The sequence below is a fragment of the Ixodes scapularis genome, unplaced genomic scaffold (assembly GCF_016920785.2).
Source record: "Ixodes scapularis isolate PalLabHiFi unplaced genomic scaffold, ASM1692078v2 PGA_scaffold3__209_contigs__length_174095766, whole genome shotgun sequence".
Taxonomy (NCBI): Eukaryota; Metazoa; Arthropoda; class Arachnida; order Ixodida; family Ixodidae; genus Ixodes; species Ixodes scapularis.
Genome location: NW_024609868.1, coordinates 119,601,805 through 119,614,584, shown reverse-complemented (window position 1 = coordinate 119,614,584; position 12,780 = coordinate 119,601,805). Strand labels below are relative to the sequence as shown.

General features: G+C 44.5%; 1 protein-coding gene across 3 annotated transcripts in view; it reads left to right on the top strand.

Moving 5' to 3' along the window:
* The window catches only part of LOC115315482 (serine/threonine-protein kinase Nek7), a 33,657-nt gene that overhangs the window by 5,417 nt on the left and 15,460 nt on the right, over positions 1-12,780 (top strand). For all 3 annotated transcript variants that reach the window (XM_040209090.1, XM_040209089.2, XM_040500519.2), the window contains 4 exons: positions 2,350-2,460; positions 2,993-3,101; positions 5,535-5,642; positions 11,007-11,101. In XM_040209090.1, the coding sequence (XP_040065024.1) occupies positions 2,350-2,460; positions 2,993-3,101; positions 5,535-5,642; positions 11,007-11,101 (423 nt within the window). The remainder of the gene's footprint in view (positions 1-2,349; positions 2,461-2,992; positions 3,102-5,534; positions 5,643-11,006; positions 11,102-12,780) is intronic.

The following is a 12,780-nucleotide window of genomic DNA, read 5'->3' as shown; positions in this document are numbered from 1 at the left end:
GTATAGTCAAACTTTTGTTTAACTTTGCTTAAAAAAAAAAAAAAAGAAATCTTGTTTGAGCTTTGACTGGTTCACAACATGGCTAGCTAACGAGTCTGCAAAAGCCGAGAACTGCATCCCCAGCTTTATTTGTGGGGAGCCTCAAGACGACAGCTAACGTGTTTTGCTACGAGGAATTAGCTTACATCGGCAAATAATTGGGAGACCATTGGCAGCTGTTCTGGAGCTGTGCAGTGGAGAGACTGGTCCCGAACTGCATCCTCAGATTTTCGGGAGCCTCAAAATGGCAGCTAACATTTTTCTAAGAAGAAATGGCTTACATCAACAATTAATTGGCATCTGTTCTTGAGCTGTGCAGTTAAAAGACCAGTGTATTTAAAATACCTAATTTTGACCATGTCCTTTAAGTTCCCCGAGGAGAGACTTGCAGTACAGGGTGTCTCAAATAGCGGCCAAGCTCTTTAAATTGACCACAAAAATCAGTTTCATAACCTGTCGCGCTACGATTTCGTGCAGCGTTGCCCACAGCTGGTGCATTTCTTCTTAAAATTTGCAAAGAGCGAACTTACCTCAAGAAAATTAAAAAAAGAAAAAAGGCTGAACTCCTATGGAAATGCAGTGAGGTCGCTGGTCTTCAAATAGTAGGGCGCCCTGTTATTTGAAAACCGGTGGCTTTGCTGCGTTTCCATAGGGGTTAAGCCTTTCTCTTTTTTTTGCTTTTTCTTCAGGTAAGTTCGCTCTTCGTAAATTTTATCGAAAAAATGCAGCATCTGTGGGCAACGCTGCACAAAATCATAGCGGAATAGGTTAAGAAATTGAATTTTGCAGTCAATTTAAAGAGCCTGGCCGCTATTTGAGACACCCTGTTTGTTGGACCCACTATTTTGGAATTGAGATAATTTAACAAAATCAAATGGGATGGAGTTCGTGTCTGTCAACAGTCATGTTGTCATGTGACAAGAAAAAAAGTGAAAGCCGTTTACAACTCCCTGTAACACCGAATTAGAGCGCAGCTCTTGAGGAGGAGGACAGAAGGGTACTGGGGGGTGAAGTGACCTGGGGGGGGGGGGGGTCACGGGACCTTGGGGAGTCGTGACCATGCCGATGATGTCATCAGTGACGTCACTGATGACGTCATCAGTGACGATGACGATGCGGACTCCGATGACGTCATCAACGATGATGACGATGCGGATGTCGGTGACGTCATCAGTGACGTCACTGATGACGTCATCTGTGATGATGACGATGACGATGCGGATGCCCCCCGAAGTCACGTGACACCCCCAGGTCACGTGACCCCCGTCGAAGTAACGTGACCTCCCCGATGACGTCATCGTCACTGATGACGTCACCGGCATCCGCATCGTCATCGTCATCATCACCGATGACGTCATCAGTGACGTCACTGATGACCTCACCGGCATCCGCATCGTCATCGTCATCATCACTGATGACGTCATCAGTGACGTCACCGGCATCCGCATCGTCATCGTCATCATCACTGATGACGTCACCGGCATCCGCATCGTCATCGTCATCATCACTGATGACGTCATCAGTGACGTCACTGATGACGTCATCAGTGATGATGACGATGCGGATGCCGGTGACGTCATCGATGACGTCATCGGGGAGTCACGTGACCTCGGCGGGGGTCACGTGACCCTGGGGGTGGTCACGTGACCTGGGGGTGTCACGTGACTTCGGGGGGGGGGGGGGGTCACGTGACCTCGGGGGTCACGTGACTTCAGGGGGGTCACGTGACTTTGGGTGTCACGTGACCTTGAGGTGACCTTGAGGGTCACGTGACCTTGGGATGACCTTGGGGGCCACGTGACCTTGGGATGACCTTGGTTACGCCGACGGCGACGCCGACGCCGCTCAAGCCGGGAACGGGCCCCTAAGAGCTGCGCTCTAAAAAATGGAATGATGTTCATTGTCAGGAGATGGAAATGTTGCAAACTCCTTGGAACGGAGCTAGATCTATGAGCATAGGAGCGCGATGCTTTGAATGCTGGGGCCGCGCAAGTGCGTCTTTATGAAAGGTGCGCTGAATGCGAGGAGCTTTATTTTCTAGCTTCCGCTACTGTTCTTTGTAAGCTGAAACGGAGTATAGTTAAGTCTGATGGCAAGTAGAGTGTTACCTCTTGTACCATTCATGTTGCTCGAGGGGTTGCATTAAAATGGACGAGCAATCATTTTTGTTAGTGGCACAGGCCTATTTGGGAAGCTTATTAATAGCATTAGTAAAGAAGAAAGTACTTCCACGCTTTCCCAAAGTCCCATCCAGAGGAATGCAAAAGTTGCTCCAATATAATTGAGACCAGTTGCTGCATGCCATTCCAGAAGCTCGACCATCCGAACATCATCAAGTACTACGCATCCTTCATAGCCAACGACGAAGTGCACATCGTCTTGGAGCTGGCAGACGGTGGCGACCTTGCAAAGATACTGAAGGCAAGCTGTGGCAAAATGTTACCGGTGGCCGATGCCTGGAACGTGCATTCGGCCGGTGCGTCCGATGTCCTATGCAGCACGCGCATCAAAGGTGGTCCCCAAGTGACACAGAGTGAAAGTCGCGGGTATCGTGCTGTTGGGTGTAGTGATCCTGGCACTTGGTCGTAAAAGTTCAGTCAAAAAGTATGAGCCGACATGAGTGCCGTCGCCGTCGTTGCAGCATCCCAACTCTGGCTGCTCAAGTTTCCGTGGACTGTCGAGCTGGGAAGGGACCTACAGCGGGAGAGGCGTCTGCCTCGCTCACCTCCGCCACTGTATCACCGCCATGATCACGGCAGATAGCAACACGACACAAATGTGGTGTTATCGGGGGAAATTAAGGTACCAGAAATAATGATGCGATAAGCGCACACGCACAAGTGGGAGACGCGTTCCAGGCACCGCACCAGTGCGCAACCAGTGCGGAGCTCTGTGGAACTTTTGCACGACGAGGGAGACCTCTGACGTTTGGGGGTGGGGTTTCGACGTGCAGCGTTTCAGGGACCACGAGAAGCTGGTTCCGGAGCAGACGATATGGAAGTACTTCGTGCAAGTTTGTAGCGCCGTCGAACACATGCACCAGAAGAGGATCATGCACCGAGGTGCAGTGTCTATCTTCTTTCTAACTTTGGACAGTCCAAAAATGTGCATCACAATTGCCAGATTTGGGAGGGGGGTTTGTGCAACATGGTGTGTCGCACTTTCAATTTAAAATTTAGGGAGGTTGTCCGGTGGGGCAAGATACGACATAAAAGATTAGTACATACCTTGAAAAAAAAAACTACTAACTAGCATAAAGAGGTCTAGAGATGAGGTTACGTAACTTTTCCGTGCAGCCAATCATTTTTTAGAACGGCGATATTGGGAAGGAATTCGGTGGCTGAGCATGTTGGCACCTTGCGGCTTGGAGAAGATGGGGCGAATGCTTGTGCTGCAGAGGCTAGGAATCATTCCTGGGTTTGATCTGGGAGAGCATCGTACCAGTGTGCGGTCGTGTAATCTGCAGTGCGTGATGCACATTAAAGACCTTGGGTTAGCAGTCATACTTCATAGGCTAATTGCTCATCTATGGTGTGAATCAGTGTTGCTGTATCTCAAAGGCAAACTAACCTCTAGCTGTTTGAATATTCAATGTCTCATTTGCTTTTTTCTTTCATCCTACCTGAAAAGGTGCAGTCAGCAGCGATATGAGCTAGTTCAGCCGAGTGCTAGTTAAAAGGGGTAATATGCAGCATGAGGTTCCTCCTAACTTTCAAGTACAAGTTAGGAGGAAAAGAAGGATGTTTCTACAACAATGCCTTCTAAAGTAAATTATCCATCTGGTATTGCAGCATTTCAGAAATAGAGTTTTTCAGAAATAAATATGAAGTCACAAACACTTTTATCATAAAACATTCTTTGGAGTTCGTCAGTTTTACCCAAAAACTGAGAAGCCTAGTCTGTTCATTTAATCAGCTGATTATGTACCGGCTAGTCCTTTTCTATTCCATATTCGGGAACCGTGCAAGGATACAACAAAGTCAAAAGCTTGGCTGAGGACCGTTGGGAAGGCAGGAATGAGTTGCTCATTCAAAGCGAAAATCCCAAAAAATTTGTGGTCCTTTTTCTTTTATAAATCTCTATTGTAAAACTATTTAGCGATTAAAACAGGTCGAGCATTTTGTATTTACTCAAACGTGGAGCATTACTGTTCATGGTTCTGCATTCTAACATTTTCCACAAATTATATGGTAATGTTTTTTTTTTTTAAATGTGCTATTCAGTATTTATTAAAAAAAACTTGTAAAGGATGTACAGTATAGACCACTTACAACGTAACCGCTTATAGTGCAGGACCGGGTATAACGCGGCTTTTTTAAACCACCGGTTCGCCTCCCATAGAACTCCATGTAATTACATACCGCTTAAGATGCAGGCGCGCGAAGGGAAACACCGGTTATAGTGCGGTTTTTGGAACAGCCCGGCGACTGCGCCGACTGACCAACGCAGAGAGCACGCTTCCCTGTGCGACACTAGATAACGGCGCGAGCCGCAAGCGGCACTCGCGGGGCAAGGAGGTTGCTCAAAGAAGCGGGTTGGTATTCATTGAGTGACATAAATTGTTAACGTATGTGCACAAAATAAACTGGATTGAAACAAACTGCGATAGTGGGTTGCATTTTACTATTCCGGAAAAGTGTGCAACTGGACAAACCGTACATGCCAAGCGTTGTGCCAAAGTTTTTAACTCTGCCGCGAAATAGCAGGGCAGCACCCAGCCCGCTTTCACTGAAAACTACGTTAATCTAGACATGGGCACTTGTCCGGTCAGATCAGGTGCTTAACGTATAATTTTGGGCAGCGTGAGCGCTCGCTGAGCTCACTACCCCTCCTCTAGTTCACGGCCACTCAAGCAACCAAGGACGTCATGAAGGACGTTATTGTTTGCTTGTTTTTGTAATTTTAATTTGCCTATTACTTTTAAAATGAAGCGAAAATCGAGAAAATAAAAGTTTCATTAGGTTGCTACGTTCAGTGCGCTCAGGTTCGGTGCAAATTAAAAATGAGTAAAAAAAAAAGTCATTACAGGGCTTTTTTAAGTGCCACTTTTTTTTTTTTAAACAACCTAAGAATGCCATATATTTTAATTAAGGAGTAATTTAGTCCTCTAGTATAACAGATAAAATTTCAAAAGTTTATTACGCAAATTTTAGCGGCGTCGAATAAAAAAAAGGCGCCAACGAAACGAGTGCTGCCATCTATGATCAGCGCCGCAAACTACTTGGACGAGCCCAGCTCGTCCGTGGTATTGAGGGCTCCCGGAAAAACCTCTGGACGGGCTGAGCTCGTCCATGGCATTTTTAATCAGGAAGCGGCCGACGAGTTCAGCTCGTCCAAGGCACCTAAAGGGTTAAATACCAAACCCTACTCGCCTTACCCTTTCCACATGCTTCTCTGCTGCATTCTAGCAAGCTAGTCGAGGTAGGCCGTTTTTTCAGAATTCTCTCAGTGGCATCCCCACTCCGCCAACGATGGGTTGTTTCCCACCATTTCAGACATCAAGCCGTCCAACGTCTTCGTGACAAGCCAGGGAGTGGTCAAGCTCGGAGACCTCGGGCTTGGGAGATTCTTCAGTCTCAAGACGGTCTCCGCTTATTCCTTAGGTAAATATTTCATAAAATAATGGCATCAGTGTTTCTTTGTTTTTTTTCTGGCTCCCAGCATTTTCTTGTTGGAAGCGTGCGACAAGACAGTGGCATCACTGTGCGGCTCCTAGACGAAGATTTCCCCTTAGACCGTGGCTGGACTGGCATAGACATTTAGTGTAGTAGCCAACCTTAGTTTATACATGCCGGCTTACCTGACCATGGCACTATACAAAACGTTTGGGGGCACAGTCGGCACGAACTTCTTTTTATAAAGACCAAGAAAAATGGCGCAATTTGCCATTTCTCGTGTTAAACAAATACTTAACCTATCGGAAGAAAATTGGTGGCTATAAAAAAGTAATATGTATACCTTGCGTAAATTATTCAAGCACATTAATGGGCTCTAACGACCTCAGTTAGGAAATAAAACGACCCTTTGCCGCGTAGACTCACAGCAAAATTTAGCAATTAAATGGTGTCCCTATCCCATGATCCATTATCTAGCAGTTGCGCCCACCCTAGCTAGAGCCTCTCTAGTGGCTTCCTTCTGACAGGGCTGCCTGTGTGCCAATTTCTGCTAGTGAAAACCTGCCATTTGATTGCATTACATATAAAGTTCAATGCTAAAACACTGAAAAAGCGAGGACAAAGTGAAAGGTGACAAGACGTGGCATAGCTTCAAACAGAATTTTTAATAAAGATTAGACGCATACATCAAAACATAAAAAATGAACACGTGCTTGCGGAACAATATGATTATCATATTTTTAGTATGTTATAGAAGCATGTGTTTGTTTATTGTTTGGATGTATCTGCTTCATCTTCATCAAAAATTCAGTTGTAAATCAAGGCCCGTCCACACACTTGCGACTTAGGACCGGAGAGGCAAAAAAACATTTTTTTAAAAAGGCACTGATACGTCAAAATTATATATTTTTTTTTCTTATTATCCGAAACTATTAAAAACGATGCCTGGACATTACCCTATAAATTCAATATTTGGGAATTTAGTATTTGCGAAGTAAAAAAAACGATTTCCAAATGCCGAATTTGAAGTTCCCGAGTCGAGTTTCCCTGATGCCCCCGAACTGCCTGAACCGTTGCCACCCGAAGTGTCATGTTCGCCGGCGTTTCACGGACAGTTTCCTCCGTGCGTGCCGCCTATCGCTGCGAGCAGACGGCGCTTCACTTTCGAGTTTGAAGTTCTTTTAGGGCCCTTTCAGCGATCTCAAATTCCTTGAAACGGTGTGATGTTGAAGAGAACGCGCAGTGGTCTGAGTGATGTAAGAGGCTACGTCACGCCAGTTTTGCATGAAAGGCTGCCCCTGCTGAGTCACCACCAAAACTATGATACATAGACACCAAACACAGTTGCTTTGACGGTTTCACGATTTCCTTTTCGAAGTCTGAGAGGTCGTCGTGCACCTAAAAAAGAGAACTTCATTCAATTCCCCGACTCGCCGATCATCCTCTGCTGCATGCATTGAGCGTCACCATGTTTTTCGAGGGAGGCTTAAAAGCAGAGGCGACATCACACTGGACTCCGATTTTCAATATTTCAAAAAGAAGGGCTGTAGTGCGTTCGCAATTGCGTGAAAAAGCATGCTTTACGAATGCCAATATTAAATGTTGTAGAAATGTTGCTTACAAATCTAAATTTCACAATTTTTGACATCACAAATCAAAAGAAGCGAGGAGGTGAAAAGCGGGAGAGAAGGGCGCCAAAAATAAAAAGGCACACGCGCGCATGGGGTAATCTTTTTTTTTTTTTTTTTTTTTTTTTTGCGTTGTGGTATTTTTTTGCCTCTATGACTACAATTTGCATCGTTTTAAACAACAAAACAAAAATAACCTTTTTGCGCTCGTTACGTCCAGGGAGCCATCATACAGACAAATGTCATTTTTATTTCGATATATGATCTCCCCTTATTAATTAAACTCTGTCATGAGTGTATGTATGATACTGCACTCCGAATTTCGCCACTGTCAATGGCTGGTATCCGTAACTGCTGTGTGACGTCACAAAACGCAAAAATTTGTCGGATGGTCGGGATAACAAGCGTTGGTCGATGGATGTCTTGTATTTTGTTTCGAATTATAGTCTCGTAGGCTGTACCCTATTGAAATATGTCCCTTTTAATGCAGTTTTCAAGCGTGTGCAACAAAAATCACACCTTTTAGCAGGATATTACTCGAAAACAGCCATAAGCTTCGAGCAAACGTATGCCGTTTCGCGCAAACACAACGATGACGGCCACCGATCGAACTAGGAGTGCTTGCAAAGCAAAGGATGCAGATTTTGCTTCTGAAGCAGCACCTCTAGGTATACGAAGCAGCATCTGGGTACAGGTGTCGGCGGAACCACAGGATCAGTGATGAAGCTGCGGGTCGTTCCTTTGGAGGCGATGTCCGCGGGTCGAAGGCAAACGTTGAATCGTTCAAATGCATGTCGTCGCTTGACTTGGACGAGCTTGGTGAATCGTAGCCACGCTAGTTCATTTTCACACGCGGGTCAAACAGAATCGGCTGCACGCGTGCTAAATACAACTTTTGGAATCGTTTCCAGATGGCCTAGCTGTTGGTTTCGGTTTAATCAAACCCATTGATCAGATTTGGGCGAGTATTGTATTGTATTCTATTGTATTTTATTGCACTTAGATTACACAGTACTGCACGGTGTGCAGGTATTCAGGGAAAGGTAGGCGCCAATACATGTTTCATGCCCCTGACACGGCCCGGGCGGCACTATAGGTTGATTAGGGAAATAGAAAATAAGGGGACGTAGTTGAATATTGTTGGCACAGCATCACACCTCAGCTTACGAGCCTTCTAGTCCGCTTAGAGCTCAGCTCGTAGCTCTCTTCTGTGATATAATTGCTGCGTAAGCGGGATCTCGATCTTGACGGGAACCCAGTCCCTACACACGGCGACGATCCATTTTTGCTCGTCACTGCACGTCTCGTGGAAAAGTGAGGGACGTCATGTCTTGGCTCGCATGCGCTGCCCGGTGGTTGTGGCACCCAACCGCGCAACAAAAATCTCGCCCATTCACGAAACAAGTCGAGCGTAACAACAAAAACGAAGCAAGCTGCGGCGTTCACTCGCAGGCAAACGACGAAACAGAAATGTTCGCTTTGCGTTGTGTTAGGTCAGAGCTTCATTATTGCCAACGAAAACAGCGTTTACGCTAGGATGCGATTGGACCAGTATAAAATCAATTACTCATGCGGAGGGGCACATTAAATTCAGATATTGCACATACGACGCGTCTCGAGGCAATAGCAATGATGTTCAATTGTTTTCTTGAATACGAAATTCGACCGGACAATCCCTTCAAGCCTTTTGTGATGGTGCAGCCGGTCGTAAGCCCAATGCAAGTGTGCGAACAAACCTTCGCATCGCTTCCTGCTGTCGCCCCGCACTTTGTCCTCGTGTTTTTGGCGGTCTACCGTTAAGATATGTCTGGACCGGCTAGCCCATTTAGCCATTTTAATTTTAGCTCTATACTGTTTTGAATGGGCACGTAAGCAGTGTTCATGCTTGTTCCCATACTTCTAGTGTGCCCTCGGGTGAAGTTGTTTTTTTTTTTGCTATAGGTGCTTGCTAAACTTTCTGTTCCAGTGGAGAAAGGGACTGTAACCAGTATAACAGGTTGCCAGGGGCACTTCTATTTTAAATATACTAGAGAGAAGTAGGAAATGAAAGCTTCGGCTGCTTTTCACCTACACCTTCAGTCGTTTCGAAGGGGTCTGTTGGCACCTGCGCAAATTTGAAACCTAGTCTTTATCACATAACTGCCGACTGTTTTATTCATACTACCTAAATCAGTGAATCTTTAGCATTTATTGAAATAAAATATATATCTCCGAGTAATTCGTACGAGTTCGTGACTTGGATTGTGACGCTAGTCTTGGAGAGAGCCACAGCCACTGGAGTGACTATAGATTCCAACTGTACAATCTCAAATAGCGAAAGGAACACTATCAGGGGTGTTACTGTAAGTGGACTCCATCATATAAAAAATTGTTTACTAAAAAAAATATCCAGATTTTTTTTTTTTCTTTGCAAAAAAAGTTGATTTTGAAAATTTACATATTTGTATCTGCCAACATCTAAAACAGAGGTGGCCAAGCTGCAGCTCGCGAGCCACATGCGGCTTTTCGCGTGTTAAAGTGCGGCTTGCGGCTCCCTCCCCTACCCTCACTCCCCCGCCTCCTTCCCGGTCACACGAGCACTTCCCCTAAAAGAGAAATGGAACGAGTTTTAAATCTAAAGACAGGTTGCAGTTTGGTAGTCTTGTGCTACTGCTACCTTACGTACACTGGGAGTGCTTTTGACTCGAGCAGATTGAAAGTAGTTTGAGTTTCGTTCATTGCTCTGAACAAAAATTCGCCTCCCCCCCCCCCCCCCCCCCCCCCTTGACTCTTGGAAGTTTCATGGTTTTGTTTGTGGCTCTTAGGCTGGGTCAGCCTGGCCACACCTGATCTAGAGAGTATTCCCAGAAAATTTTATCTGTTTACACTTCAGTTATTCTTTTATAAATTACTTTCCGTCCACCGATGCCAGAGAAAAGGTAGAGGTTCAAGCACTTTGCGTTTTTCTCCATTCCATTTTTTTGGCAAAAATTCCACCTTAGGAAAACTATCAGTTGGTAATGGGGGCAGAAGAAAAAGCTTGCTCATTGTTTTCCCTAACTGGAATTTAATGGGCAATGCAACTTTGGCATTGTCTTCTTACTTGTGGATGTCTTTTATGAAAGATCTAGGATTTTTTCTACGACATAAAAGGCAAAACATTCAATTTTTCGGCGGATGTTAGCCTAAAATAAATTACTTTTTTAAAATATTGTTTTTGCAGTTGCACTCTCTAGGCACTTTGCTGCGTATCTAGTGAAGAAAAATCTTGGGTATTAATTACGTTAGCATTCTAACAAGTTTTTCTAAACATTGTCAATGTTTTCCTGATATAAACAGCTACAATTTCCTTCCCAATTCATGTACACTCATTTTCAATAATCCTGCTTCTTTTAAAGACTAAAAAAAGTGATAAAAAGAGTAGAGATAAGCTTACCAGAGAAATAATGGAAGCCTGTCAGATAAACAAGCAAAAAGACAAATATCAGATGGAAGCCTGCGAGATAAACAAGCAAAAAGACAGATAAGGAATTGCAGTATTTGACTTAGTCATGACAAAGTAAGCAAAGCTCTTGTAACACACTGTCTTTAGCTGGTTTCAAATATGCAGGGATTGCTCAACAGTTCTAAATTTACCTATTGAAGAAAGTACAAGTACTACAACATTTCTAAGTGATATCCAGTGTTGTATTGACTGAGGAAATGTGCTTCATCGCACATGTTTCATGCGAAACGTGTGTTCCAGTGGGCACCCCCTACTACATGTCGCCAGAGAGGATACGCGAAGAAGAGTATGACTTCCGCTCTGACGTCTGGTCGTTGGGCTGCCTGCTCTACGAGGTAGGTCTTTTGTCAAAAGCCCATAGGTCTCTGAGCTCCTTTGCAAGGTGATCATTACCATGCAACACAGAGAGCTCCTTGCCGTGCTGCATTTCATGAAAAGATTGGAGTGAATTACACATTTAAGAAAGCATTTTAAGACTTATAGTATGTGCGATGCCTGCAACTTAACTCTGAACTTGAATGCTTCACATACTCATTCAGTTAACAGTGATGACATTTTTGGATGTGTTGATACATTTTATATGAAACTTGTCTAGTTTCTAAGTTTTTTATTTCAGTTGGCCCCAACTATTTTGGGTCTTCTGCTCCTACTGATAATTATTGTCTGCCTCATGCCGAAAAGAGAAGACACAAAATTGTTGAGGCTTCGTAAAGATGTGTAATGCTTGCTTGAGCTTTTCAGTTATTTCTAATTATTTGGTTTCATAATTATATTTGGAACGAGAAATTTAAATACGGGAAGAATTGTGCAGGAAATTTACTGACATATGCAATCTCTAATCCATCCATCAAGCCATCCATTCATCAGTCTCTTGATCACTGGGTAGGGCTTACGTGCCCAGCGATCAAGCGACTGTTGGATGAATGGGTTTGGGAGCCTATAGGGCGGCGACATCTTTAGTCAATTTTCGGGATATCTCCTAAGGTGATTGCCACATTCAACAAATCACCATTTTTGTCCTATCCCTGTGGTGCACTAATTGGGAAGGCTACAAGGTAGGCTAGCCTTATTGCTTTAATACCAACAGATACATACTTGACCACATAATGAAATTGTACTATTGGAAAGTTTAGTGCATTTTTAAATTTCAAAAGCAATTTCAAAATATTTTACCCCTTTTGTGGCTCTATTTAGTGCTATTGCTACATTTGAGACTTCTGTCATGGGTTTTGCAGTATGGTGGCTTGATAAAAGAGCACTTCTAAGCAGGTCTGTGCATGTGTACTTAAAAACAAATTGGTAGCCTTAGTTGATCCAGATAACAATTACAGTCGAACCTCGATATAACGAACTTCAATGTAACGAAATCCTCGATTTAACGAAGTATTTTATTTTTCATAATTTCTTGCCCATAGACCCCATGTATTTTTAGTCCCTATATAACGAAGTCTATTTTGCTGCTATTTCAATATAACGAAGCGCCATTGCCATAGAAGGCAATAAATAAATCAACTCTAAAAAACAACTTCGCAAAAAAATTGTGGTTTAAAAAAAAAAATTATGCGCAAACGCGAGCGCTTCATAGGTTACTTCACGGGGACAGGCCTTCCAACGTTCCTAGGCTACCCGAGGATGCGGCGCCGGTAGCGCCGGCGAGGCATGCGGCAAAGCGGATTTCGCGAGGCTGGCCAGAAAATGCCGAGCAAAAAGTAAACACGGCATAACAGCATCACCACTGACATTCACTGATCATCATAGTCCACTGTACCGCGGGTAGCGCGGGAGCCAACTTCAGCGGGGGAGCGACGTGATGGCGCGACCGCACGGGCAGTGCCATCTAGGAGAAGACCGAAAAGACCGATTATCGTCTTGCGAGCGTGATGTAAAGCAAAGGCGCAAGCACACTGTGGGCGCAAGGGGGCAAGTAAACTGTGCGGTCAAGAGTGCTCTGTAGGTTGGAAACATTGGCACCGCCTAAACTAAACAGCTTTATCATTATGCTTTATTTTTTAAC